Here is a 27,631-nt window from a genome sequence, read left to right as displayed (position 1 = left end):
CTTATCCTGTACTGATCCTGAGTTACATCCTGTAATATACTCCAGAGCTGCACTCACTATTCTGCTGGTGGAGTCAATGTGTACTGATCCTGAGTTACATCCTGCATTATGCTCCAGAGCTGCACTCACTATTCTGCTGGTGGAGTCACTGTGTACATACATTACTTATCCTTTACTGATCCTGAGTTGCATCCTGCATTATACTCCAGAGCTGCACTCACTATTCTGCTGGTGGAGTCACTGTGTACATACATTAGTTATCCTGAGTTACATCCTGTATTATACTTCAGAGCTGCACTCACTATTCTGCTGTTGGAGTCACTGTGTACATACATTACTTATCCTGTACTGATCCTGGGTTACATCATGTATTATACTCTAGAGCTGCACTCTCTTTTCTACTGGTGCATTCACTGTGTACATACATTACATTACTTATCTTGTACTGATCCTGAGTTACATCCTGCATTATTGTCCAGAGCTGCACTCACTTTTCTTCTGGTGCATTCACTGTGTACATACATTACATTACTTATCTTGTACTGATCCTGAGTTACATCCTGCATTATGGTCCAGAGCTGCACTCACAGTTCTGCTAGTGGAGTCACTGTGTACATGCATTACTTACCCTGTACTGATCCTGAGCTATATCCTGTATTATACTCCAGAGCTGCACTCACTATTCTGCTTATGCATTCACTGTGTACATACATTACGTATCCTGTACTGATCCTGAGTTATATCCTGTATTACACTCCAGAGCTGCACTCACTATTCTGCTGGTGGAGTCACTGTGTACATACATTACTGATCCTGTACCGATCCTGAGTTACATCCTGTATTACTCTCCAGAGCTGCACTCACTATTCTGCTGGTGAAGTCACTGTTTACATACATTACATTACTTATCCTGTACTGATCCTGAGTTACATCCTGTATTCTACTCCAGAGCTGCACTCACTATTCTGCTGGTGGAGTCACTGTGTACATATATTACATCTTGTACTGATCCTGAGTTACATCCTGTATTATACTCCAGAGCTGCACTCACAATTCTGCTAGTGGAGTCACTGTATACATGCATTACTTGCCCTGTACTGATCCTGAGTTATATCCTGTATTACACTCCAGAGCTGCACTCACTATTCTGCTGGTGGAGTCACTGTGTACATACATTACTTATCCTGTACTGATCCTGAGTTACATCCTGTATTATACTCCAGAGCTGCACTCACTATTCTGCTGGTGCATTCACTGTGTACATACATTATATTACTTATCCTGTACTGATCCTGAGTTACATCCTGTATTATACTCCAGAGCTGCACTCAGTATTCTGCTGGTGGAGTATTTGTGACCATGCATTTCATTACTTATCCTGTACTTATCCTGAGTTACATCCTGCATTATACTCCAGAGGTTTACTCACTATTCTGCTGGTGGAGTCACTGTGTACATACATTACTTATCCTGTACTGATCCTGAGTTCCATCCTGTATTATACTCCAGAGCTGCACTCACTTTTCTGCTGGTGGAGTCACTGTGTACATACATTACATTACTTATCCTGTACTGATCCTGAGTTACATCCTGCATTATGCTTTAGAGCTGCACTCACTATTCTGCTGGTGGAGTCACTGTGTACATACATTACTTATCCTGTACTGATCCTGAGTTGCATCCTGTATTATACTCCAGAGCTGCACTCACTATTCTGCTGGTGGAGTCACTGTGTACATACATTACTTATCCTGTACTGATCCTGAATTACATCCTGTATTATAATCCAGAGCTGTACTCACTATTCTGCTGGTTGAGTCACTGTGTACATACATTACATTACCTAGTCTGTACTGATCCTGAGTTACATCCTGTATTATACTCCAGAGCTGCACTCACTATTCTGCTGGTGGAGTCACTGTGTACATACATTACTTATCCTTTACTGATCCTGAATTACATCCTGTATTATAATCCAGAGCTGTACTCACTATTCTGCTGGTTGAGTCACTGTGTACATACATTACATTACCTAGTCTGTACGGATCCTGAGTTACATCCTGTATTATACTCCAGAGCTGCACTCACTATTCTGCTGGTGGAGTCACTGTGTACATACATTACTTATCCTGTACTGATCCTGAGTTACATCCTGTATTATACTCCAGAGCTGCACTCACTATTCTGCTGGTGGAGTCACTGTGTACATACATTACTTATCCTGTACTGATCCTGAATTACATCCTGTATTATAATCCAGAGCTGTACTCACTATTCTGCTGGTTGAGTCACTGTGTACATACATTACATTACCTATCCTGTACTGATTCTGAGTTACATCCTTCAATATGCTCCAGAGCTGCACTCACTATTCTGCTGGTTGAGTCACTGTGTACATACATTACATTACCTATCCTGTACTGATCCTGAGTTACATCATGTATTATACTCCAGAGCTGCACTCACTATTCTGCTGGTGAAGTCACTGTGTACATATATTACATTACTTATCCTGAACTGATCCTGAGTTAAACATGTATTATACTCTAGAGCTGCACATGCAATTCTTTATTTTTCAGAGGGGGGTTCTGCCAACATCTCCTGTTCATCGCTGTTTGCACAGAGCTTGTTTTGTTGATTACGTTCGGAACAAAGAAGTGCAGAATGAACTGAAAAAACAAACTGACCTCGTGCATTACAAGTACTTAGCTAAACTGTTAGGGCCCTGACTGTTGGCAAGCTTGTTGATTGTTTCCAATATCAACTAGCAGAACTGTCAATGCAGCTCTGGAGTATAATATATTATATTAAGATCAGTCCAGGATAAGTTATATAATGTATTACAAAGTGACTGAATAGATTAAGAAAAAGGATATAAAATGTAGAATGCAAAAAGAAGGATCACTCATATACTTACCTGTAAGGTGGTCTTAACATGGGGATCATGGAATATGATGGTGTATGTGTCCTTATCCAGCAGCAGGGCCTGCCAGCCATACAGGTTGGATAATGTGTCCTCAACATAGTTCACAGTACTCGTCTGATTCCTGCTGTTTTGGATTGTGATGTTGTAGCTGACATTGGGGGCTCGTTCACTAAAACAGATCAACAGAAAGTCACTTGTCATGGTGCTTTAGGGGTTAAAGAAACATGACTGAACTTTTTCTAAACCCCAGCCATCAGGAGGGAAACTGGCAACCACAACCAAATTCCCACATGGGCGCAGCTTCTAGTGGAGGACTATGAACATTGAGTTCATAACCCTTTTCTACTCCCTGATCTTCTCTTCTAGAGGGCAATGAAGCTCATATCTGGTGGTGGAGCTTTGGGGGAAGTGCCAAGGTGGAAGCCAAAGTGCAAAATACCTTACTGGTCCTTACAGGACATTTAGACTCAGAGGGTTAGGAAACAGGGCTGGATAAAAAATTGTGGTAGCCATCAGGTCAAAGACTTTGTAGGGCTCCCATTCCATGTTTGACACCTGGACCACTCTTGACCCCTAAATCATAGCTACATGTAAGAGAGGTGGCAGTGTAGCATGTTATTGTGCTGCATCCCAGTCCCCAAAGACATTGCTATGGAAAGAGGCAAAGCATTTGACAGGGAAATTAAAGGGTCTGCCAATTAACATTATGACTCTAGTCCCAAGATGCTAGGTCCTAACCATTACCACAAGAAGTGGTACACCTTCCCTTCTGTTGATGTGCTTGGCTGAGTTGATATGTCACCTCTACAAATTATACACTATCTCACAAGATTTAACTGGAGCAGCATAGTAGCTGATGTTATAAAGCTGATGTGGATCCAATGTGTCTACTGAACAGATTTGACTTGGAGCTACTACTAGGTGCGTTATTTTGGTGGCACCACTGGTCTTCACCCTTTAACCCCTATACAGGCTTCTGGACTCCACTGCAGGGGAACCACCGGGCTGCTACCTCTCGGAGTATCTCTGTTCAGCAGACTGCTGACACGGGAGCAATGAGGGCGTCAGGCAAAACCTTAGTCAAGGCCAAGCCCAAACTCAGGCTGATGGTCAGGACAGGCAGCTCAGAGCCTGTACGGAGATCAGGCAGAGGTAAGACAGGCAGTGAAGGGTCAATTCTGAAGTCAGGCAAAACACCGTATATAGTAGAGCGAAACAAGACAAGTAGCAAATCTTTGCAGGAGACTAGAGAATGAGAACCTATTGCTCAGGCACCCTCCCAGAGTGGAAGGTGCCTTAAATACCCTAGGGAGGTCTAGGTCTACCACGGCGAGAGTGTGCTTGTGCACCCGTATGGGCAAAATAAAGTGCTTCAGCAGGACGTAGGCCACAACCTGCATAGAGTGGATGGAGCTGCACCACTCCGGTTGACCCAGAGACGGATGCTGACAGAGGAACGGGTGAACAATTCACCGGCCATGCCCACTAGGAGGGGCGGACATTGGCCACAGCCATAAAAGTAGCTATACTCTTTTTCTAAATAATGCAGGAAAAATGGCCGCCAACGATACGTGTAGACTGCAGCGACACTGAGACAGGTATGTGAGCAGTGCGATTACATTTATACGTCTTTGAAGTGTAGGGTTAGGGGATTTGGTCTGGGGGTTTAGCATTTACACAGCAATTTGTAGTGTGGGCTGGGACTTCATGTTATTTCTTTTAATTGCTGTCCTGTTTCGTGTTTATTTGGGTGATTTTCAGCCGCCGTTCTCCGGTTATAGATTTATTTTACGCGTGTATACATGTATTACTGGATTATATAAGGCCTGATGTTTTGTTTTACTGCGCAGTAATGGTGGAAATAACTGGCCCAGCATAATCCTGCTCTCTCCGGCAGCAGGCGCGTTTACTGGGAGGTAAGGTGACTTTTACGAGTTGAATTTTGCGAGGTGACTTCGAAAAGTTAGTCTGGAAGTTCTGACCTCCTGTCGCACGCTGTTCCTGTTTCATTGACTATTTAATGCAGGAACTTTGAAGTCTTAGCTGTGCCATAAAAAAAAAAGTCAGCCTCCATCTTTATGTGGGGTTTCTGTCACTACTTACAGGGCGATGGACATGCGGTGAAATGTAATGTCTGCTTGGCACACACGGCCGGATGCGCCGCCACTGATATAATCTGCAGCCCAGCAGGAGGAGTCCGGGAGTATACCAGTGTCGACCAGCAGGTGGCTCCCTTCTGACCCAGAGATGGTGCCGTCAATGTCTTTTATCAGGGAGCAGTGAGGATGTGGAAAAAACACCTTCTTGGGCGAGTTTACAAACTTCAGCTTTTGTGTTTTTACCGTGAAGCCACCTAGAATAAAGGAAAGTACATGTAAGAGGTAAATAATATAAAAAAAATTAATTGCTTTAAGTATGAAATTCAACAACTAAGTAAGTGAACCCTTCCTCTTTACTTAAGCAGACGAAGGGGAGATGCAGGGGGGCAGAGAGGATAGGAGCGGTGGTTATGGTAGTACTTACAGATCACAGTGGTAGTCCTCACTTGTGGATGGCACATCCTTTCTTCCCTTGGGGCACACCCTGATGTTTAGAACTCCTACGTGGTGGTAGTTGGGGTGCCCTTGATGGCAAACAGTTTGGGTGAGTGCAAGGCCGGAGTGCAAAGGTCGATGGATGAAGAATGTTGGAGTCCATCTCAAAGTTTGACAGATGCAGAAGGCAATAAGCCTTTCCAGAGCAGCAAAGTCTCAATGCCATAAACGAGCAGTACCTTGCTGACGGAATCTTGCATGGCCTGGATGGTTCTGGATCTTCTATAGGCATCTGATCCCTATCTTTCAGGGGTTTTCTGATAATAGAGTTGCATCTTTGGCAGCTATAGTCTCAGAGACTGAGGTTCTCTGGCCTTGGGCCTCTCACACACACATCCTTCCTGTAGCTCTGCTCAGTGTCGAATCCTCACTAACTTAGCCAGGGGATGGTCCTGGTCCATCACCCTGACAACCTAATCCAGTTTGCCAATATTAACCATATATTGACCCATACATAGCAATTTGGGATACACAGCATAATATAAGATATGTGCTTTAACAACATATCACCACATTTAACTTGAAAACATATAATTCATTATTTTAGCAGCAAATAACCCTTTGCAGTCATCCTCTGGGGCACTGCACTTACCTTGACCCATAATGCATCCTGAGCAGGTTCTGATGGCACTGCACTCCTGCAGATCAAAGTTTATAAATGTTGTGTTGGTGATCACTGCCTGAAATCGCCTTGGAGTAACTATACCAGAAGTCATGCAGCTGCTCTCCTGTGAAAGAAAGACGCATATCAAGTAGTATCACGACTTTTAAGGCTTAAAGTCTTTAGGCCCAACACTGGACTGCTTCCTCTGTTTGCCATGCCACTGTTATATCGGCCACCAGAGGAAGGTCACTGCTTTAAGAGTTAGGCAGTTCCCTCTGAGTTCCATATTGACAGTACAAATTCATATGCTTTTAGCTCCCCCTAGTGGAGGCTTCAGGTAACCTGAATTAGATCATTTATGCAATGTGATATAGTGAGATGAAGATCTAGTAGAAGTGAATTGGTTATTGAGCTTCAGTATGTGCAGAACGATTTCTCAGTAGGTTTATCTGCAGATACAGTAGAAAACCACAGATAACACAAGGTTAGATCACCATGACAAACTAAGCTCTGCCACATATGCAGCAGAACCCCAAGGCATTGGTCAGAGCCAGCGTTCGGGTGTTACTTATGCACTTCTTGAACTACTTCCACTGTTTGATTCTTTTTTCTTTTTAACCAACTGGCATGCAGGAACTTATTCCCGGCAGCATTGTACTTTTTGAACATTAAGGGGGTTGTCCAAGATTCTGATATTGATGACCTATCCTTAGGACAAGCCATCAACTTCAGATTTAGTGAATGGGTGCCGAGCTGCTTTTAACCTGGCACGGCCACCACACAGCGCCTGGCACTGTCTGCTTCCGCCTCCGTACACTGTGCTATTTCCCATGTTCGCAACTCAGTGGTGTTACTGGGTGTTGGGTCACACCAATCTGATTCAGATGACCTATACTAAGTCCTAGAAAACTCCTTCTGACACCCAAAATTAAAAAAGTTATCCAGGATTATAAAAAAAAAGAAGCTATATTTTTTCCAAGAAACAGCACAACACGTGTCCATGGTTGTGTCTGGTATCGCAGAAATTATGTATCCGAGTTGCAATACCGAATAGAACAGGTGTGGCGCTATTTTTGGAGAAAAGCTAATCTTGGACAATCCTGGTAACATATATTTATATCATTTACTAAAGTATCAGTTTTTCGCAGGACTCTCCTGCCAAATGTGCCTCAACAGGGTTATGCAAACAAGCACCCGGCAGTTTCCTGGGAATTCCCAGGCAAATAAGGGGTAAGGCTTACAATGTCCTGCAAATGCAGATCCAAATGTAGAGAGGTATGGATGGATGTACATAATGTATGCAGTGGCGTACATAGAGAAGTAAGGGCCCCATAGCAAGGATCAAACCAGGCCCCTCACATAGGACAGAAGGGTTTCTGCCTAAACCCCTTTCAATGACCCTTGGGCCATTTCTCCACTGCCTCATTTGCTAAAAGTTGTCCCTTTAGAGGGTAGAGTCCTGACCAAGTTTTCACCTCCAGTATAAGAGGAGATAATCCCAACTAAGACTGGGCCTCCTCTTGCCCTGGGCCCCATAGCAGTTGCATGGTCTGCCACCATGGTAGTTATGCCTCTGAATCTATGCTTTTGTATACTGTGAAAGTCCTGCAATCTGACATTTGATGATCCATAAAGTCTGATAACATGGCCCTGGGACACCCGTTTGATGATAGCGAGGTTTACATCTTAGACACTGAGGACTTCTGGTTTAAAGAAGGAGGTTATTTTTGTCAAATTGGAGAAACCGAGCTTGATTGGATGTGGAGAAGAGCGACATCTATTGTAACAGCTTCAATCATGCGAATTGCAATCAACATCTTTCCTCTTGTTAACTATGATGAACAAATTATGTTGACTGAAACGTGAGTCACCAGTATTCAATGTCAGAGATTTCTTGTACAAGTCATTCTAGCTGAGAAAGCAAGCTTGAAAAAGAGGTGAGATTTATTTTCTGCCACTTACAAAGCTGTTCTAACACCTCTCCTGAGACAATTTAATCACACAATAGCTTCAGTAAGGGAATTTGCAATCAATATTCTACCTCCTTGAGGTAACTGACATTGTTTTGGTTATGATAAAACAGATTATGGTGACTGACGAGCGAGTCACCAGTATTTAATGTCAGAGGTTTCTTGTACAAGTCATTCTAGCTGAGAAAGCCAGTTGGATGAAGATCGAAACTGAGAAACCAAGCTTGATTAGAGGTGAGATTTATTGTCTGCCACTTACAAAGCTGTTCTAACACCTCTCTTGGTGCAATTTAATCACACAATAGCTTCAGTCAGGAAATTTGCATTCAATATTCTACCTCCTTGGGGTCAACTGACCTTGTTTTAGCTAGGGTAAAACAGATTATGTGGACTGACGCGTGAGTCACCAGTATTTAATGTCAGAGATTTCTTGTACAATTCATTCTAATGGAGAAAGCCACTCCAGTTGCTCTGATGTATTACTACCGATGCATCATGCATGATGGGGAATGTTTCCATGCTGCAAAACTGGAGAAAGGGAATCAATTTGCAACCTCTGACAAAAACCTATAAAAACTTTTAAACCTTTCCCATGAACATCTGATAATCCAGAACATGAGATAATCCAGCACCCATCAGACTCTTCTGACTGAATTAAAGGAATCTTACTGTAGAAAATAAGAGCCGAACATAACATTTCACATCCGTTGCAGGCATCTACCAGCTAATTGGCTAATTTAATTTGTAGCAATTATTGGTAGTTTTTTTTCCATTTCAGATATTTATCTTAAAATAAGTCGTGTTACCTCAGCGGAAGAAATCAGGAACGTGAATGTCACTGCTACCTAATTGATGCAAAGTAGACATCCTTATTAATGGGCGCGTTACATAAATTAAGATGCAAATTATGTCACGGGGGATGTTATTATGAGATAACAAAGATAATAACAATTATAATTGAACCCCTGGCAAAACTCGCAGCAAAATGTCTCATTTCCCTAAGGTGTGGGACGTGCTCCGAGAGTGAGCTGCTAAATTCGCAAGGAATATTAACTGCTAGATCTGCGGTTAAGGTCTATTCTGGGTTTCCTTTTGCTACACACGACCATTCGCTGAACAATGGCGAAACCAGCCCTGGGCACAGTTCGTGCATACAGAACCTCTCCGAAGTAGAGTGACCTAGAAAAGCAGGTAACGAGCAGCAGAAAAACTAAAAATACCCTGGGTAACGGCAGTTCGCTAAAACGCACTACATATATAAATGATGAGTGTAGAGAGCAATAATCCTCAGGAATATAGGAGGAGCAAATGCCCCAGGGGGCCTCCATGGGCCCTATTCATGGTTCAGGTTGACCACTTGACTTTGAAACACATACTCCATGAAAGATGGTGATGTCATGAAACCCAAAGCCATCCACTAGCCAGGAATTTAAAGGGATTGTCCGTTCTTATCTTAGAAGGCTTAACTGCAGTACAAGGAAATGTTCTACAATTTTCAAAAATATTTTGTGTTGACGTCTGTGAATGGAACCATTCAGGACGTGTTGAAAGTCGAAACTACTACACACCAGGGAAAGAGACGTCAAATTTTAGGTATTGGACTACTGAACAGGCACAGAGGCAGCAAACAGCAGCGACTAGGGAAACAAGTCAATTAGGACTCAATTGTCAAGAAGAGAGACCGTGGAACTAGACTTCTGGACAGCAGGGATAGGAAGATCTACAAAACACCAAGAACAGGAGTATCAAACCACTGGCCACCAAGGACTTGGGAAACATACTGTACCATAAGGAAATTCAGCCCCCAGTCACAAAACTTATGACCATTGACCAACCAAAAGACCAGTTACATAGGCACCGAACATCTGGAACCTAGGCATTAAGGAACCCAAATAGTGAGCGTTGAGGCGACCCTCTGATTCTAGAAAAAATAATTCACATTAACTGTGGAATGAACAGAGCACTTAACTGATGACCTCCGTTTCAACTTTTTAGCTGCTGATCTGCCAATTCCTGGTCTCTTCTTCTGCCATCCAAGATGGCAACCCGACTGTCTAGACTGCCTGATGCACACTGTGCGCTTGGGACCTCAAGACACTTCCTGCTGCACTGGATTGGCCAGCACTGCTCACGTGGAGAGTGTTGGCCAATCCAAGAGTAGGGCTGGAGTAGGAAGGGTCTTGGGCTACCCATGCACAGTGTCCATCAGAGTGTGTCTTAGAGACGGTGCAACCACCTTAGATGGCAGAAGTGGAGCCCAAGGATTAGCAGAGCTGCAACTTAAAAAGATGAAAACGAGGTCACCATGTAAGTGTTCTGTTTGTTTTCCAGTTAATGTGACTTTTTTTGTTGTTGTAAGGGTTGCTTTAAGTATTTAGTTTTGAAACCACTAGACACCAGGGACAGGAGAACAAACCCCTAGCCAACTAGGACTAAGGAACCAATATACAGTAATGAGGAATAAAAAAAAACTGTAAGACATTTAGGATTTGATCACTAAACCTCAAAACTCACAAGGCACAAATTAATTGAGGAACCAAACTACTGAACACCAGGGAAAGGGGTTTCAAACTACAATACTGAACACCAATTATTTATCACTAAACACCAAGCACTGACAGACACCAAACCACAGGCCAGCAGGGACAGGAGCACAGAGCACTAGATATCAGGGACAGGGTCAACAAACAACAGTAACTAACAAAACAAACCACTGGACACCAGGGCAGGGGAACCGGACACTAGATATCAGGGATAGGGAAACAAAACACCAATGAATAGGTAAATAAAGAACAGGACACCAGGGGCAGGGGCACAAAGCACTAAATATCAGGGACAGGGTCAACAAACTCCAGTAAATAGGGAGACAAACCACAAGATACCAGAGAAAAGAGCATAAAGCATGAGATAATAGGGACAGAGCCAACAAACCCCAGTGATCATGAAGACAAACCACAAGACACCATGGACAGAAGCACAAAGCACTATATATCAGGGATAGGGGAACAAAACACCAGTGACTAGGGGAAAAACACAAGAAACCAGGGACAGGATCACAAACCACTAAATAACCGATTATATAAAAACACAGGACACAAAGGCCAGGAGAACAAACCACTATATATCAGGAACTGGGCCATCAAACACCATTGGCTGGAAAAACAAACTACAGGACACCAGGGACAGGTACACAGACCACTAGATATCAGGGATAGGGATCAAAACATCAGTGGCTAGGGAAAAAATGCAGGACATCAGGGACTAGAGTACAAAACACTACCTATCAGGGACACCAAACACCATTGACTAGTGAAACAAACCCCCAGGACACCAGGACTCTGAACACCCAAAGCACCCATACCAGGGGCAGCGGCACCAAACCTCTGATAACCAGAACTTGAGTACTTGCTTAAGTCCAGAACCAAAAACACTGAGTATCAAGTAGAGGGGCACCCGACTATGGAATCAAGGGATTTGACACCAAAACACTGGACACTTAGTGGAGGTTAACCAGAGTACTGGACACAAGAAACCAAAACCCTAAAACAGAGACACCAAGTCATCCCAATTCCTCTGGACCTCGTATTCCTCCCACTGTCTTCTTGGCCCATAGATTGGGAGGAGAACATCATTTTTTCTTAACAAAGTTTATAATTTACAGTAATTGTAGTTATAATAAATACTTATCAAGCAACTTTCCCAAGATACAGCCCGACGTACAGAAGCTATAATAGACCCGCAGCTCGCACCCTATGGAGAAGCTCCATTAGCGGCACATGGTGTGTTCAGCTCACTATGATTATTCCCAAGACTTTGTATATTGTACTAATCCCCAGAGAATGGGAAATAATGAAATACAGTTGAAGCCATCACCTATATGCTCCAGGACACAAAACACAGTGTTATTATTAGTCGAGCCCCATAATATACCAATTTTTTGGCCGTTATTAAACATGCTCAAGGATTGAGACATGAGTTAAAGGGAAACCAGAAATTTTACTTCATAAAATTTGTTTCCAGAGCTTAAAGCTATAGTTAGTAATTTCCCCTCTCCCACCGCCGATATGACAAGCTTGTATCGGAATGGCTGGTCATATAGGAGCTGTCAAAAGGTTATTTATGCCTGCTAACTCCGAATGAAAAGATTAAATTTCATTACTTACCTCCCCATCAAAATGGCCAAGCAATAAACTACCAGAAACTTCAGGATTCCCGGAGCTTTCGCTGATATTAATTCCAAATTCTTGGCAAGAAAAGATCTTAAAGTCTTTAAAAGAAACATTTCCGCATCTTGTGATCTAAACACCAACAAAAGAAAATCTACCGTTAAAGAGTTGTCGCCACTTTTGAAATTTGTGGATACCCTGAAATCCACTCTGTCCTACAGCTCTACCTGTGTAAGTCAATAATGAACCAGGAGGATCATGAGCGTGAGCAATGGTGGACGTTGTGCCCTTAGTATATGGTGCCAGAATAACCCCCTGCCACCATCTGCTTCTGGCTGTATTATGGGTGATCCTAACAACCCGTACAGATAGTATAGCAACCCGCAGGGGAGAAGAGGACAGGTGGAGTATTAGTGGCTAAGATGGTGGTAGTACTGCTCACAATTTGTAGTGGCAATCTCCACCCTGGAGCTCCCTAGGGTGCACCCTTTATTCCCTTGGGACACTCCCATGCATTGGGCCTCCTGCCTGGTGGTAGTTGGGGTGCCGTAGATGGTGATCAGTTGGCAGGAGTATGGGTGCAGGGTCACGGTGTTGATGCAGCAATGAACAGGCCCGTTGGTTGCAATAAATACAAGTCTCTTTACTGAGCTGATGATGAGAGTTGCAGTACAGATAGTAGCAATAGCCCAATTCAGAAGTATTCCACAGGTGGCATTTCCCCAATGGCCATATATAGGTAGCAACAATGATGGTAGTTGTAGTACTCCCAGTCTCTCTCTCTCTGAGGCGTGCTATCTTGTTCGTATTAACCCTTTCTGCAGTTCCTGAGCTGAGGGTTTTAAGACCCGGATGGCCAATCCGTGTTAAAGTGTGGTGGGTGTATGAGCAAAATGATCAATATTCCTCCTCGCAGCAGCAAAGTCCCTTGTCATAGACAAGCTGTACCTCACTGACGTTATCCCGCATGGCCTTGATGTGGTGTTCAACCTTCTAAGAAGGCTTGTCTGCTTCTGTCAGGAGTGTTCTGGTGTTTGCTAGGCAGAGGAAGCCTCAGAGATACTGTAAGTGTTCTCTAAGCTGGAGGCCTTGTCTGCAGAGACTCTCTGTCTCTTTTATGTCCTTCCTGCAGCTCTCCTCAGACTGGATTTACTAACCAGTGGTGGACCTTGATCCATCACTCCAGAAACCTAACCCATAAATAAATATTAACCATGTAACTCCCTATACATTTGCTATTGAGTTTTCATGGTGCATAAAACAATAACTGCTTTGCTCAAAAATCACAATATTTAACTTGGCAACTTGAAATAAAAGGGTTTTCTGAGAATTAATAAATACTGAGGACCTATCCTCTGTATATTATTAGCATCTGATCGGTGGGGGTCTGACACCTCAGACCCCCGCTGATCAGCTGTTTGAGAAGGCACCACAGCACTCCTGCGAGCGCCACGGCCTTCTCGCAGCTCCCCAAGCACAGCTCCATAAGTTGTATAGTGTCTGTGCTTGGTATCGCAATTTTTGTTTATGATTGCATTTTACACATTTTTGCCTAAAAATCACATTTTCAATTGGCCTTTATTAAAAATATTGAGCTGCTTTGTCACGAAGGGTTAAATGTTTTTCTAACTTGTTGACTGGTACTTTCAATTTCACTTTGTGCCGGTCATCTAATAAACCTTATCTTTAATTTACTAAGAGGTCATAAACACTTATTTAAGCCACATTCTTATCAGTGAGATAAGAACTGAGCTCTAGTCAGAGAGCAGAGATAAGGAGGCCATCAGCTCCTAGTCTGACGGAAAAGACAGAAAATCCAAAGGGTCCTTCTAGAGCATCTCAGCTATGTACAGAAAAAAAGGATGCCATATTTTTAATAAAGACCAATTGAAAAAATGAGTACAATGCAATAATATAAAATTAAAATTGCCCCCAGAGGTGTACATAGCCTTTAAGTTATCAAAAAAAAAACTTTAACTCTTTTAACAGTAATTAAATCTTTGCAGTGCCCACTTGAGTACTGCATTGGCAGTTCTGTTGGGACTTAGTAACATTCAGGGGCAGTGTCATAGAAAATAGTAGGACGCACTAGGACCCCTCATCCCCACTTGTCATTTTTAGATATATAAAAACTAAAAACCACCATATAATGCCTAATAATACCTCCATATGGTGTTCAAATAATACAACCATGTCCTGCCTTCGTAATACTGCCAATCTTCACCTAGTCATCAGTGTCCAGATAATGCAGCCATAAAATGCCTAATAATCCAAGTACATGCAGACAGTACCCAAATTATACTACAATAACACTGCGAATATTGGCCAAACAATACTACCATTCAGAGCTCGAATCTGGTTTTCAGTGTCCATATGACACCCGCACTATATTTCATATTGTTTGGAGGTGTTGGTCTAAGTTTGCTTTTTGCACTAGTAATTCAACATCCTACTTCTAAGGGCGAATTCGCATCCGCGTACTGGAATTCCATTACAGTGATCCGTTATTACAGATTTATGTTATAACGGAATATAGCGGAATTTTAGGATGGAATGCAAAACGGAAGCCTTTAAGAGCAGTTTTGCTCCGACCTAGGGGGACGCACAACGGTTCCGTTCTTTTTCCATTATCAATGACGGTAAAAATTGTCCTGTCGACGGGACTTGTATGCCAGTGCATGGAAAATATATTTAAAAAAAGGAAGCTGAATTAGGAAATGAATAGCTATAAATCATAACTATATGCAGTTTCTCTCCTGCTGCACTGGCTGTGTATGTGTCAGTTTACACTGCCGTTCTAGCATTCAATTCCTGAGCCAGTCATGAAAACTGCATAGAGTTTGCGGGGAAAACAAAAAATAAAGCAAATATAACGAATAAAATCTTAGCAATAAACCATGTGATGCTCGCGGTAAGAAGCTCTTCATACCGGGCTATTTCGGTGTCTTCTCCAGGCTCTACTAATCTTGCCTAATGCCGGTCTGAACTGCGGCCAATCATTCTTTTGTTTAAACTGCAAGCGTAGCTAGAAATGAGAATTAGGAGCATTTAACCAGATTGTTTGCTACACTAAAGTATGTTAATCTTCCCCATTTAGGAGAGATGCCATTTCCCTAATTTCTTTGTGCGATTTCCCGAAGACACGTTTCTTGCTTCTTCTTCTCTTTTTTATATCTGCCAATTTGTGAAGGAGGTTTGGAGATTTGCAGTAAACATTAGCGCCCGGTGGAGCCTGTGCCAGGCAGTCACACTAAAGCATGGCCTAATTACCAGCTCCTTACAGGCGGGGGGGTGGAGGGGCTGCTCTTACTATACCTGAGCTCCTCCGCGGCTCCTCCAGGCTGTAAAGTCTTGGAACGTGGTCAGGTTGTCCTGGCTGGACGGATGATAGTCGGGGTGCAGGTGAAAGCCTGATCTGTGAGATAGAACAGACAAGGGGGAGGGGTGTGCCTTTAAATAATATTGGGTCACAAGGCTCAATATAAGGTGCCTGGTGCCAGGGTTGGGCTGAGGAACCTCAATCCCACCAGGACAGGTGGTGGCATTCAGCCCTGTTCCCCCAATCTACACTACTCATCGAAGACATGATAATGGTCTGTAAATTGCGGATCCACAAAATACAGATATTGTCCGTGTTGCATCCGCATTTTTTTGCACAACCATCGAATTCAATGGGTCGGCGGTCCACATTTTGCAGCCCGGAATAGGACATGTTCTATATTTTTGCAGAACGGACATCCATGTGCTTTCTGCATCCCTATGTCCGCTCTGAAAAAAAGATTTGGACTGCGGACCTATTGAAGTCATGGACATGGTCGTGTGCATGGGGCCTAAGGGTCACTAATTTGGGGGCACAAGGTAGCAGAAGCAACGTATGGAAGCAATTTGGTGAGGTCACATATGGCGCTATTTAGGTCTTTATTCTTGTAGGCATTGTACGGTACTATATCTAACAGAATGGTATGGCACTATTGTAGGTGGACCGTATGGCACTATTTATGGGGGGAATATATGGCACCATCTTTTTGGGCAGTCATACATGACAATGTTTTCAGAGCCTGTATGGCACTAGTCATAGGGGCAATGCATGGCACTATTTCTGAGGACACTGTACGGTATTATTTTGGAGGCACTGCCATATATCATGGGAAATATATTGCAATTTTTCAGGCTCTATATATAATATTATTTTTGGTAGACCATATTGGGGGAAATGGCACTACTTTTGTGGGCAGTCACATGTAAAAATGTTTTGGGGGCCTGCATGGCACTATTTCTACTGATATTTTCACAGTATTTCTTGGGAAATTTACAGTACTGCAATTTTTCTGAGACAGTGTATTACACTATTTATGAAGGCAATGTATGGCACTGTTTCAGTATATGGCAGTCTTTCTGGGGCAATATTTTGCACGATTTCTGAGGGCACTATATACAGTTGCAAGAAAAAGTATGTGAACCCTTTGGAATGATATGGATTTCTGCACAAATTGGTCATAAAATGTGATCTGATCTTCATCTAAGTCACAACAATAGACAATCACAGTCTGCTTAAACTAATAACACACAAAGAATTACATGTTACCATGTTTTTAATGAACACACCATGTAAACATTCACAGTGCAGGTGGAAAAAGTATGTGAACCCTTGGATTTTATAACTGGTTGAATCTCCTTTGGCAGCCATAACTTCAACCAAACGTTTTCTGTAGTTGCAGATCAGACGTGCACAACGGTCAGGAGTAATTCTTGACCATTCCTCGTTACAGAACTGTTTCAGTTCAGCAATATTCTTGGGCTGTCTGGTGTGAATCGCTTTCTTGAGGTCATGCCACAGCATCTCAATCGGGTTAAGGTCAGGACTCTGACTGGGCCACTCCAGAAGGCGTATTTTCTTCTGTTTAAGCCACTCTGTTGTTGATTAACTTCTATGCTTTAAGTCGTTGTCCTGTTGCAACACCCATCTTCTGTTGAGCTTCAGCTGGTGGACAGATGGCCTTAAGTTCTCCTGTAAAATGTCTTGATAAACTTGGGAATTCATTTTTCCTTCGATGATAGCAATCTGTCCAGGCCCTGACGCAGCAAAGCAGCCCCAAACCATGATGCCCCCACCACCATACTTCACAGTTGGGATGAGGTTTTGATGTTGGTGTGCTGTGCCTCTTTTTCTCCACACATAGTGTTGTGTGTTTCTTCCAAACAACTCAACTTTGGTTTCATCTGTCCACAGAATATTTTGCCAGTACTGCTGTGGAACATCCAGGTGCTCTTCTGCAAACTGTAAACATGCAGCAATGCTTTTTTTGGACAGCAGTGGCTTCCTCTGTGGTATCCTCCCATGAAATCCACTCTTGTTTAGTGTTTTACGTATCGTAGATTCGCTAACAGGGATGTTAGCATATGCCAGAGACTTTTGTAAGTCTTTAGCTGACACTCTAGGATTCTTCTTCACCTCATTGAGCAGTCTGCGCTGTGCTCTTGCAGTCATCTTTACAGGACGGCCACTCCTAGGGAGAGTAGCAGCAGTGCTGAACTTTCTCCATTTATAGACAATTTGTCTTAACGTGGACTGATGAACAGCAAGGCTTTTGGAGATACTTTTATAACCCTTTCCAGCTTTATGCAAGTCAACAATTCTTAATCGTAGGTCTTCTGAGAGCTCTTTTGTGTGAGGCATCATTCACATCAGGCAATGCTTCTTGTGAAAAGCAAACCCAGAACTGGTGTGTGTTTTTTATAGGGCAGGGCAGCTGTAACCAACACCTCCAATCTTATCTCATTGATTGGACAACAGTTGGCTGACACCTCACTTCAATTAGCTCTTGGAGAGGTCATTAGTCTAGGGGTTCACATACTTTCTCCACCTGCACTGTGAATGTTTACATGGTGTGTTCAATAAAAACATGGTAACATTTAATTCTTTGTGTGTTATTAGTTTAAGCAGACTTTGATTGTCTATTGTTTTGACTTAGATGAAGATCAGATCACATTTTATGACCAATTTGTGCAGAAATCCATATCATTTCAAAGGGTTCACATACTTTTTCTTGCAACTGTAGCACTGTTTGTAGAGACAAAGTATGGCGCTACATTTGGGATAATGTATAGCACTATTTCTGGGCGGGAATTTATGGAACTTAAAGGAGGCAGTATTTCTAAGGATGACAGCATTGTGTGGTACTATTTCGGGAGACTTTTGAAGGACTATGTGGCACTATATCTGGGCACAATATACGCCACCCTTTCTAGGACCAATTTATAGCTCTATTTGAGAGGCATTGTATGGTATTATTATTTTTATTTAAGCATTGTAGGGCACTATTTTCTAGGAACAAAGTATGGCCCTATTTTGGGGGGATGGTATAGCCCTATTTCTGGGGGGAAAATGTGGAACTATTTATGAGGATATTGTATGGCACTATTTCGGAGGCAATGTCTCACAATATTTCGGGGACAATGTATTACACTAAGAGGGCATTGTATGGTATTGTTTTTAGGGCAGTATTTTGCACTATTTCTAGGGGTATTGTACTGTATGGCGTTAATTCTAAGGGCACTGTATGTCCCTACTCACTATGACTGTGAGGGAGTCCCTATATGATGTCCATGTGCCTTAATAAGTTAGGGATTGTGATGACAACCCCTTTAATATTTTTCCATTATTCTAGTTTCTTTCCATTAACATTTGCTCTAATTCATTGAAGCAATAAAAGGGGTTGTCCAGAATTAGAAAAACATGGCTGCTCTCTTCCAAAAACAGCACCACACCTATCCATGGGTTGTGTTTGGTGTTACTTCTCAGCTCCATTGAGGTCAATGAGGCTGAGCTGCAATACCACACAGAACCTGTGAACCAGGAGTGCACCATCAGTCAGGGGTGCACCAGCTAGGGGCAAGAGGGGGGCAGCGGAAGGGCCATGGGCAATGTGCGCTTTCATTGTGGCAAAGGGGTTAGGTTAATAAATTGGCATTGGGGAAGGGGGGGCACTGTTTCAGTTTTCGCCTCAGACAGCAGAAAGGCTAAGTGCAACCCTGTCACCAATGAGGCCAGGTGAGGCAATTGCCTCAGGCGGCAAGAACTAAAGACAAGTGAGGGCAGTGGCAGGGCCGTGGGAATATCGCTCTATATTCAACTGTATCACAGTATGCCTTAAACAGTAGGACTGGAGGGGTTGGGCGCCGTTTCAATTTTCGCCTCAGGCAGCAGAAAGGCTAGGTGCCCCCCTGCTGTGAACAGATGTGTGGTGCTATTTCTGGAAGAAAGCAGCCATGTTTTTCTGATCTTGGACAACCCCTTTAATAAGGAGTTTGTCTGCTCACTTTGCTGCCCTTAAAGGGAACCTGTCATCAACTTTATGCTGACCTCACTGAGGGCAGCATAAAATAGTGACCGAAATGCTGATCTCAGCGGTGTGTCACTCATGAGCTAATACAGTAGTAAGTGGTTGCTGAGAACCACCATCATAATTTTTACAGACCAGGCCTTGAAAGAGTCAAATCTACCTGAGAAGAGTCCTGGTTATTCATAATCTCCTGCTCTCTCACCCATCTGCTGATGATTGGCAGTTCTCTCCTAGACAAAAAGGGAGAAAACTAGGTAGAAGACTGTCAATCAGCAGGTGGGCAGGAGAGCAGGAATTCATGAATAACCAGGACTCTTCTCAGGTGGCCATGACTCTTTTCCAGGCCCAGTCTGCAATGATTGTGATGTTGGTTCTCGGCAGCCACTTATTTTTAAATGACAGACCGCTGAAATCATACCGTTAGTATGGGCAGCATAAAGTTGATGACAGGTTCCCTTTAAGCTGAATGCACTAAGTGTGCTCCACACCGTACAGTACATTACATTATTTCTCTCTCTCTTACCTCATACAGGACACAGCTGTATTTTTTCTAAAAGTTTCCAAAGGGGCTTGAGAAGGACCTTTTGGCGCGAGGTGGTAAAAATATCCATATCCAGAGCTGCAGACTGTGTTTTCCTTAATAGAAACAAATAATCAGTAAAAAAAAATATCTAAAAAAATCACTGCTAAAGGGTTAATGCCATGGCTCACACTTGGAAAGCTGTCAAAATGATCTGTGAATTATTTATCCCAAAAGACTATATATGGGTACGAAGTAATTAACTTGCAGTGGTTAATTACAGCTGCCAGGTAGTGGGCTGGTCCTGTCATTCCAGAGCTGTTTGTGTATGCTGCTGAAAAGTAGGCCAAAACAGAATCCTTATCCAGGAAAACGCCATTCCTGAGACTGAGAGTGGAAAACGGCAAAAAAGCTACTTTGCTGAGGAATATACTGAAGACTTCCTGAAGGTTGAGGACCAATTTAAACCCATGCTGGACTAGGACGGTAAGGTAAATACACATATATGGCAATAGACTTTACTGCATGTGGAAAGGGTTAATTGCTTCAGACAGCCCGCCACACTTCTGAGATGGACTGGCCATCCATACATTATCTAATTTGGGAAGACTACATGGTATACGAAAGAGACTTATCATTACAGCCACCTCCTATATATAGCCTTTGGGAAAAGCCTACCATGTGATATAATTCAGCAATGTGCCTACTGCTTATATTTGTACTGCAACCCCCATCATCTACTCAGTAAAGAGAGACTTTATTTATTTCAGGGCCTGGTCATTTGCCTCTACCATCCACCCTCTTACCTGCTCTCCTACCTTGCCCCTTTGTACCTATCCATATAACATCTAGGGCACCCCAGCCACCAACAGACAGGAGACCCCAGGATTCCAGGGTGTTCCCCGAGGGGAAGAAAGGTTTCACCCCTCCATTTACTGGCCACGTGGCCCAGGAAGAACTAGGGAGAGGGATTAGCCACCGTTAGGTCTACAACAGCCTTCATTGCCACTGCCACCACTCCCATCCTCTCCAGTTCTGGCCTCCATGCTTCCTCTGTGGCCCGGTGCGCAGCACATACTACACTCATCCTATAGAAGCAATATTTTCAGCACTGTCTCTTTACAAAAATGGCTTCCAAACATGGCTATGCTGTAAATGAACTCTACTAAAAATAACTTTAGACTAAGTCTAAGCCATGTTCTTTTTTCTAACTATAACATTTCAGCTATCTTGAACAGCTGACAACCAATATGGCTGCCATTATAGCTTCCGCATAGGTAGTCGTCCAGTTTTTCCTAGATTCAGCACATCTGCCTAGCCAGTGATACATATGGTCCTGATATACTGCTAGGTAAATGTCACGGACGTACCGAGACATACGGACGTTCCCGCGACAGGTGGCAGGAGATCTGTGAGATTGGCAACAAGTTTGGATCAAATGACGTCTGTGTTGTTTCTGGTGTCCGCCACCCCTTCTTTCCCCAGCTGTGGCTATTGTGGTCATTTTACCTTCTCTATTTATTGTTATTTATCCCACTATGCTTTGTGGTTTATAGCTTCTGTTGGACTTTTGGTTAGCCTGTGTTTGGTTCTCGGCTCCTGGTGTTACCAAAGCTGTAATTGAAGATACAGTAAGTGTTTCCTTTCCCTTTTGTATTTTGTTTATATATACATATAATGTGTGTGTTGCCTTTCCCTGTTGTTTGTCATTAGGCCTGAGGGAGACTCCCGTTTGTCCTTCCCTTTGGAGGAACAGGTCGACTCAGTCCTGACATTAGTTCCAGGGTCCTAGAGGGAGAGATAGGATCCTAGGTATACGGTATATGAATTTGCCTACCTTTGGGTCCTGTTCATACTAGTAGTCTGTCAGGATTGGAGTTAGGGTTTTCTCTAGGAGGTGTCCATCTTCCTTACCTAGTTTCCAGGCCTTATTTCGGTATCGCCTTTCCCTCCTATGCTCGGTGTGGTGTTTTCCTCCCACACATGAGCGTGACAGTAAACTTTCCATGCAGGAGTGGACAGCTGGGTGACATGCCTTTGAGAAGCCGTTATGGCGGCCATATTGGTTGCCACCCAACTTTCACACCTTAGTAGAAGAAGATAACACAATGAATTTAATGGCTTTTTTTAATACATTTTCTGAGGGAATTTACCATTTTCTGATTTTCAATGATATTCCTTTAATCCTGGATCCAAAAATCCAGAAATTCTGATGATCCAGTATGTGTTAGAAGTACATTTCACGTGACCAAATGCAGAAGTTAGTATTACTGTATGTACTATACTTTTTTATGACCATCGGATAAATCAGAATATCTGATAATCTGGCATATATAAAAGGGTCCCCAAAAAGCAGTAGATTTTGGTGGGGCACGATGCGGCCGGTGACATGTAGTACATGGGCAACTTCACTCCAGCAAAAAAAAAAAAAGCTGAATTACTCATCCTCACCGACCCCTTATGGTTCACCGGGTCCCTACTGATCTCTGTTTCCTGTTCTCTGCTTGATACACAGGAAGTGTCAAGAGATGCCGGCTCAGCCAATCACTGGCTGAGATGGGTCACGGCTGCAGCCAGTGATTGGTTGAGAGGAACTCCTCTGTCATATCCTGTGTGACTAACCGGGGACAGAAAGGGGACACCAGCAAAGGGCCCGCTGTGGGTCAGAATAGTAGTGACGTAAGGTCAAGTAAGGGTACTTTCACACTTGCGGCAGAGGATTCCGGCAGGCAGTTCCGTCGCCGGAACTGCCTGCTAGATCCGGCAATCTGGACGCAAACTGATGGAATTTGTCAGACGGATCCGGATGCGGATCTGTCTGACAAATGCATTGAAATACCGGTTCCGTCTCTCCGGTGTCATCCGGAAAAACGGATCCGGTATTTATTTATTTTTTTGCATTTTTAAAGGTCTGCGCATGCGTTTTGCCGGAACACTTAATGCCGGATCTGGCACTAATACACTTCAATGTAAATTAATGCCGGATCCTGCATTCCGGCAAGTGATCAGGATTTTTGGCCGGAGAGAACACTGCAGCATGCTGCGGCATTTTCTCCGTCCAAAAAACGTAAGAGGGACTGAACTGATGCATCCTGAACGGAATGCTCTCCATTCAGAATGCATTAGGATTAGGCCTCATGCACACGACCGTTGTCCGTTGTGCCGTTTTTCGTGATTTTCTGCGGACCCATTGACTTTCAATGGGTCCGTTGAAAACTCGGCTAATGCACCGTTTGTCATCCGCGTCCGTGATCCGTGGTTCCAGTCCGTCCAAAAAATATAACCTGTCCTATTATTTTCGTGGAAAATGGTTCGCGGACCCATTCAAGTCAATGGGACCGCTAAAAAACACGGAGGCACACAAGATTGTCGTCCGCGTCCGTTTTTTTCCTATCATTTGCATGGCAAACCTGTCTTAGATTTTTTTTTACTTTCCTTCATGTCTGGTGATCCTCCAAAAATAAAGGAAGACACACGGAAACAAAAACGGAAACGGATCACGGAACAACGGAACCCCATTTTGCGGAACGGAACACAACAACGGTCGTGTGCATGAGGCCTAAGACTGATCAGTTTTTTTCCTGTATTGAGCTCCTGTGACGGAACTAAATACCGGAAAACAAAAACGCTAGTGTGAAAGTACCTTAATGCAAAACTGTATTCTTTTTTTAAAGTTCATTATGCCCCAAGGCTACATTCACATGACCGTATCAGTTTTGTGGTCTGCGGCCATATGCATCCCGCACTTTTCGCGTGCCCCATTATCAAAATGTCTATTCTTGTCCGCCATGCAGGTCGAAAATACTGTCGTGTGAATGAAGCATTACTGAAAAAAAAAGTATCTGGCTAGAAGACCCCTTTAAGTTACATTGGTGATAGATTAAAGGAATTTTCTATATTCCTCATCGTTTTTGTATCTGCAGATAAGCAAGTTGCTGAATATGTAAGGAAGCAACGGATCAGGGATGTCCCCGGCAAGAGGCCGGGCACCCGGAGGGTTAATTCGCGGCAGGCTTTCTCCCGCTGATTACCTGCATAGCCCTTGGTGAGCAGATAACGGCTGCTTGGAATGACGATGAGTTCACCAAACTTTGTCATTTACACGGTCTGTTTCCACATCAGCGCTCATGCTTTAGGCAGGGAACGCACTCCCCAAAATTACCTTATGCCATTTTCCAAATTGCGCTTCCACTTGAGGACTGCACTTTGTACGAGTCCCGTCATTAAATCAGCTCATTCACATCGGCGGACAGCCCTCCTCGTGATGGAGGTTTAGGCAAGCAGAGAATTTGTGTAGAAATCAATTTAGTTCCTGATTTCAATGAATTATAGAGCTTTATGCCGCTTACATTTCAGGTGAAAAATTACTAATCTTTCAACGCCCGGGGGAAAAACTCCGCACCGGCATCAAATCTCACCTGAACAAACTCCCGGGGGCTCGGCAGTGCTGGAAATACGTGGCTACGGAGAAGAGAGAGGCGCTCGTATGGATCCTTGTTTAGTCAATGCTGGTTCAGGCTAACGCGTTTCGGTTGCCATTCAGGCGAGTGACTATGGGCAGGTCAGGTACTCTAATAAACCATAGAATTGTATGTTATTATAATGTGTCGCGTGATTGTAAGTCTCAGCCTTCTATAGGCCTTGGCTGGGGGTCAGGTAGTGCTGAAGATGCCCTCTGATGCTTAAAGGGGTATGTGAAGGATGCCCTTCTATGGTTGTCCGCATGTTTTCCTCTCCCTGCTTAAAAGAGACTTTTACTAACTTTTGAATTCCTGGTCTAATTCGTGCCATTTTGGGATGTGTTAAATGTCTATGTGTATTGTAAAGGGTGGGACATTGTGTATTTGAGTAAGTGATGTCTGTCCTATTGTCTCCCCGTGTGTATTGGCGATTTCCCTTTGTCCTGAGAGATAATGGAATTACACCTCGGTTGTCTCCAGGACAGAGGACATTGTGTATTGCCTGTGTTGCTTCCAGTAAAGTCTGTTCCAGTATTCAGCTTTGGCTCATATGTGGAATTATTCAGCGCTACCCGCGATTTCTCATTTGGCGAATGGGGGATTCTTCAACTATTTGGAATTAAGGAATTACACGGCGGTGAGATACAATGGGTATTCCCATCTCAAACAATGGCGGCATATCGCTTGGAAATGTGACCATGGTCTGATAGGCGGGGGTCCCACCTCTGGGACCCACACCTACACCGAGAACAGAGGCCTGAAAGTGGTGGTGGGTGCACTGCGCCTCCATTCATTCCTATGGGCTGCGGAAAATAGGTGAGCGCTAGAAATGAATGGGAGTGGTGGCTGCGCAAGTGCAGTGCGCTCCCATTCACTACTATGGGGAGAGCGCTTGGTGGTGGTGGTCAGACCCTGGGAAACCCGGGGTCCTCCAGCCACCACCTTCCCCACTCTGTTCTTGATATAGGTACAGGTGCCGGCAGCAGCGGGATCAGAGAATAGGGACATATCTAAAATTGAAAAACCCCTTTAAGGAAGGTCAAACAAGATAAATTTACCAAAAGGGCTCTTTTGTGTGCATATCTAGTGTGAAAACGGTTTTCTAATATCTTATTTCTAGGCTGAGATATGATCATTTGAATTAACAGGTCCGAAGCCTGAGGCTGCACCACTGAGAGATTCTGATGACATCATTGTATTTGTATCAGATGCAGTATTCTGATGGAGACCTTATTGTTTAGACATGTAGAAAACAAGAACATATGGATATTGATGTGGATGGTGACCTTCGGATCTATAGGGGGTTTCCATGACAACATTGCATTAGACAGAAATCAGGTTGCCATCCACCTCGGGCTCCAGCCTGATGGTAGTCGGGGAGCCTATGATGTTGAGTATTTGGATGGGTGCAAGGCGGGGCTTTCAAAGTGCAATGGCCGGCCTATGGTGCAGGAGTCAGTAACCAGGCTAGGGATAGAAGAATAAATGTCTCTCTTCACTTTAGTGCAAAATAGGAGTTGTAGTACATCCAATGATAGCAAAACAGACTGTTCCAACTGTACACAGTCAATTCTTCCCAGATAATGATGTATGGACTTAGAATCTATGGAGGGCAATCGTGGCTGTAATGTCCACTGGAGGACAAAGGGTTTTAGTGATACGACCAGTCAGGTCATGTCCAGGTGTCCACTTAGAAGTGCCCCTCACTGCAGCAAAGTCTTAAAAGCTTTTGTAGCAGGTACCCTTACTGACTGCAGTGCTCGGCCGTGCAGATTTTAGGTTCTCTAGTTCTCTCCTTTGACTTACTACTTCTCTCCTTCTGTAGATCAGGCAGAGATCGGTGAGTCTCTGTAGCTTTTTAGGCCTAAGAAAAGGGAGCATTTGGACTTTGCCTCCTCGCTCGCTTCCAAACTCCTATGTAGACTGACTTCAATTCAGCAAGTTAATACAAGCCACTAACTAATGTATTGTTATTATCCATATTGCTTCCTTTGCTGGCTTGATTCTTTTTTTCCGTCACATTAAACACTGCTCGTTTCCATGGTTACGACCGCCCTGCAATACAGCAGCGGTGGCCGTGCTTGTACAATATAGGAAAAAGTGCAGGCCTCCCTGGTGGCCGGGACTGTGGGAGTTTACACAGGCTGGTGCTTTTTTTCAATAGTGTGCAAGCACATCCACCGCTGCTGGATTGCAGGGTGGCCGTAACCATGGAAACAAGCAGTGTATAATGTGATGGAAAAATGAATGCCATTTGCTGAGGTGACACAACCCCTTTAAGGTTAGGGGTGGGACCAGCCCACATCTAACCTCCTACAACGGTTGAGCCAGGATTGTTAACCCTGTCTGCGCCATCGAGACATGTTTATGCTGGGTACAATACATAACATAGTACATAACAAACCATTTGCAGATGCCTCCTGCTCTGGGGTACTGCATCTTCAGACTGAGGTCTCCCCAGGCTGAATGACTGATACCAGATAACGATAGATTGCATTCAGCTTCACAGCAAGTGACAGATGACAGATTTTAGGTGACAAACATATTAGGATTTTAGGAAACAGAAGATGAGGAGAGTCCTTCTTCCTCCAACATTACTTATGTTTTCTCACCTCAATGACGTTGGAAGGAGACCTGATATAAATGGCTGCTGGCGCCAACGTCTCAATGTTTGAGAGACCATCCCTTCCCGTAATCCTTATCAGGACATTCCTCTTAACTTCTATGCCATTTTCTAAGTGTTCTCCTAGGAGCACATAAAGGGTCAGTATACAGATGTAGCCGTATACAGTATACAGAGCTAACAGTCACAGTCAGAATGCGTCAACTAGATGGGACAACTGTGGGCCTGTTAGCTCTGCTACATCTGTATGCAGAGGATTTGTTCAAAAAATGTCTACAACAGAAAAAGACATATAGACAGATAGATAGATAGATAGATAGATATGAGAGATAGATAGATAGATAGATAGATAGATAGATAGATAGATAGATAGATACATATGCAGTGCCCCACTTATGTGCTATACGTAGGCACTTTAAATTGCT

General features: G+C 43.6%; 1 protein-coding gene across 6 annotated transcripts in view; it reads right to left on the bottom strand.

The window, feature by feature from the left end:
- The window catches only part of PKHD1 (PKHD1 ciliary IPT domain containing fibrocystin/polyductin), a 625,550-nt gene that overhangs the window by 280,573 nt on the left and 317,346 nt on the right, over positions 1–27,631 (bottom strand). For all 6 annotated transcript variants that reach the window (XM_040427208.1, XM_040427210.1, XM_040427212.1 and 3 more), the window contains 7 exons: positions 27,196–27,329; positions 20,127–20,239; positions 15,576–15,675; positions 12,258–12,392; positions 6,113–6,248; positions 5,030–5,279; positions 2,918–3,095 (listed from right to left, as the gene is read on the bottom strand). In XM_040427208.1, the coding sequence (XP_040283142.1) occupies positions 2,918–3,095; positions 5,030–5,279; positions 6,113–6,248; positions 12,258–12,392; positions 15,576–15,675; positions 20,127–20,239; positions 27,196–27,329 (1,046 nt within the window). The remainder of the gene's footprint in view (positions 1–2,917; positions 3,096–5,029; positions 5,280–6,112; positions 6,249–12,257; positions 12,393–15,575; positions 15,676–20,126; positions 20,240–27,195; positions 27,330–27,631) is intronic.

The sequence above is a fragment of the Bufo bufo genome, chromosome 4 (assembly GCF_905171765.1).
Source record: "Bufo bufo chromosome 4, aBufBuf1.1, whole genome shotgun sequence".
Lineage (NCBI taxonomy): Eukaryota > Metazoa > Chordata > Amphibia > Anura > Bufonidae > Bufo > Bufo bufo.
Note: the sequence above shows the minus strand (reverse complement) of the source record. Positions and strands in the feature narration are given on the sequence as shown.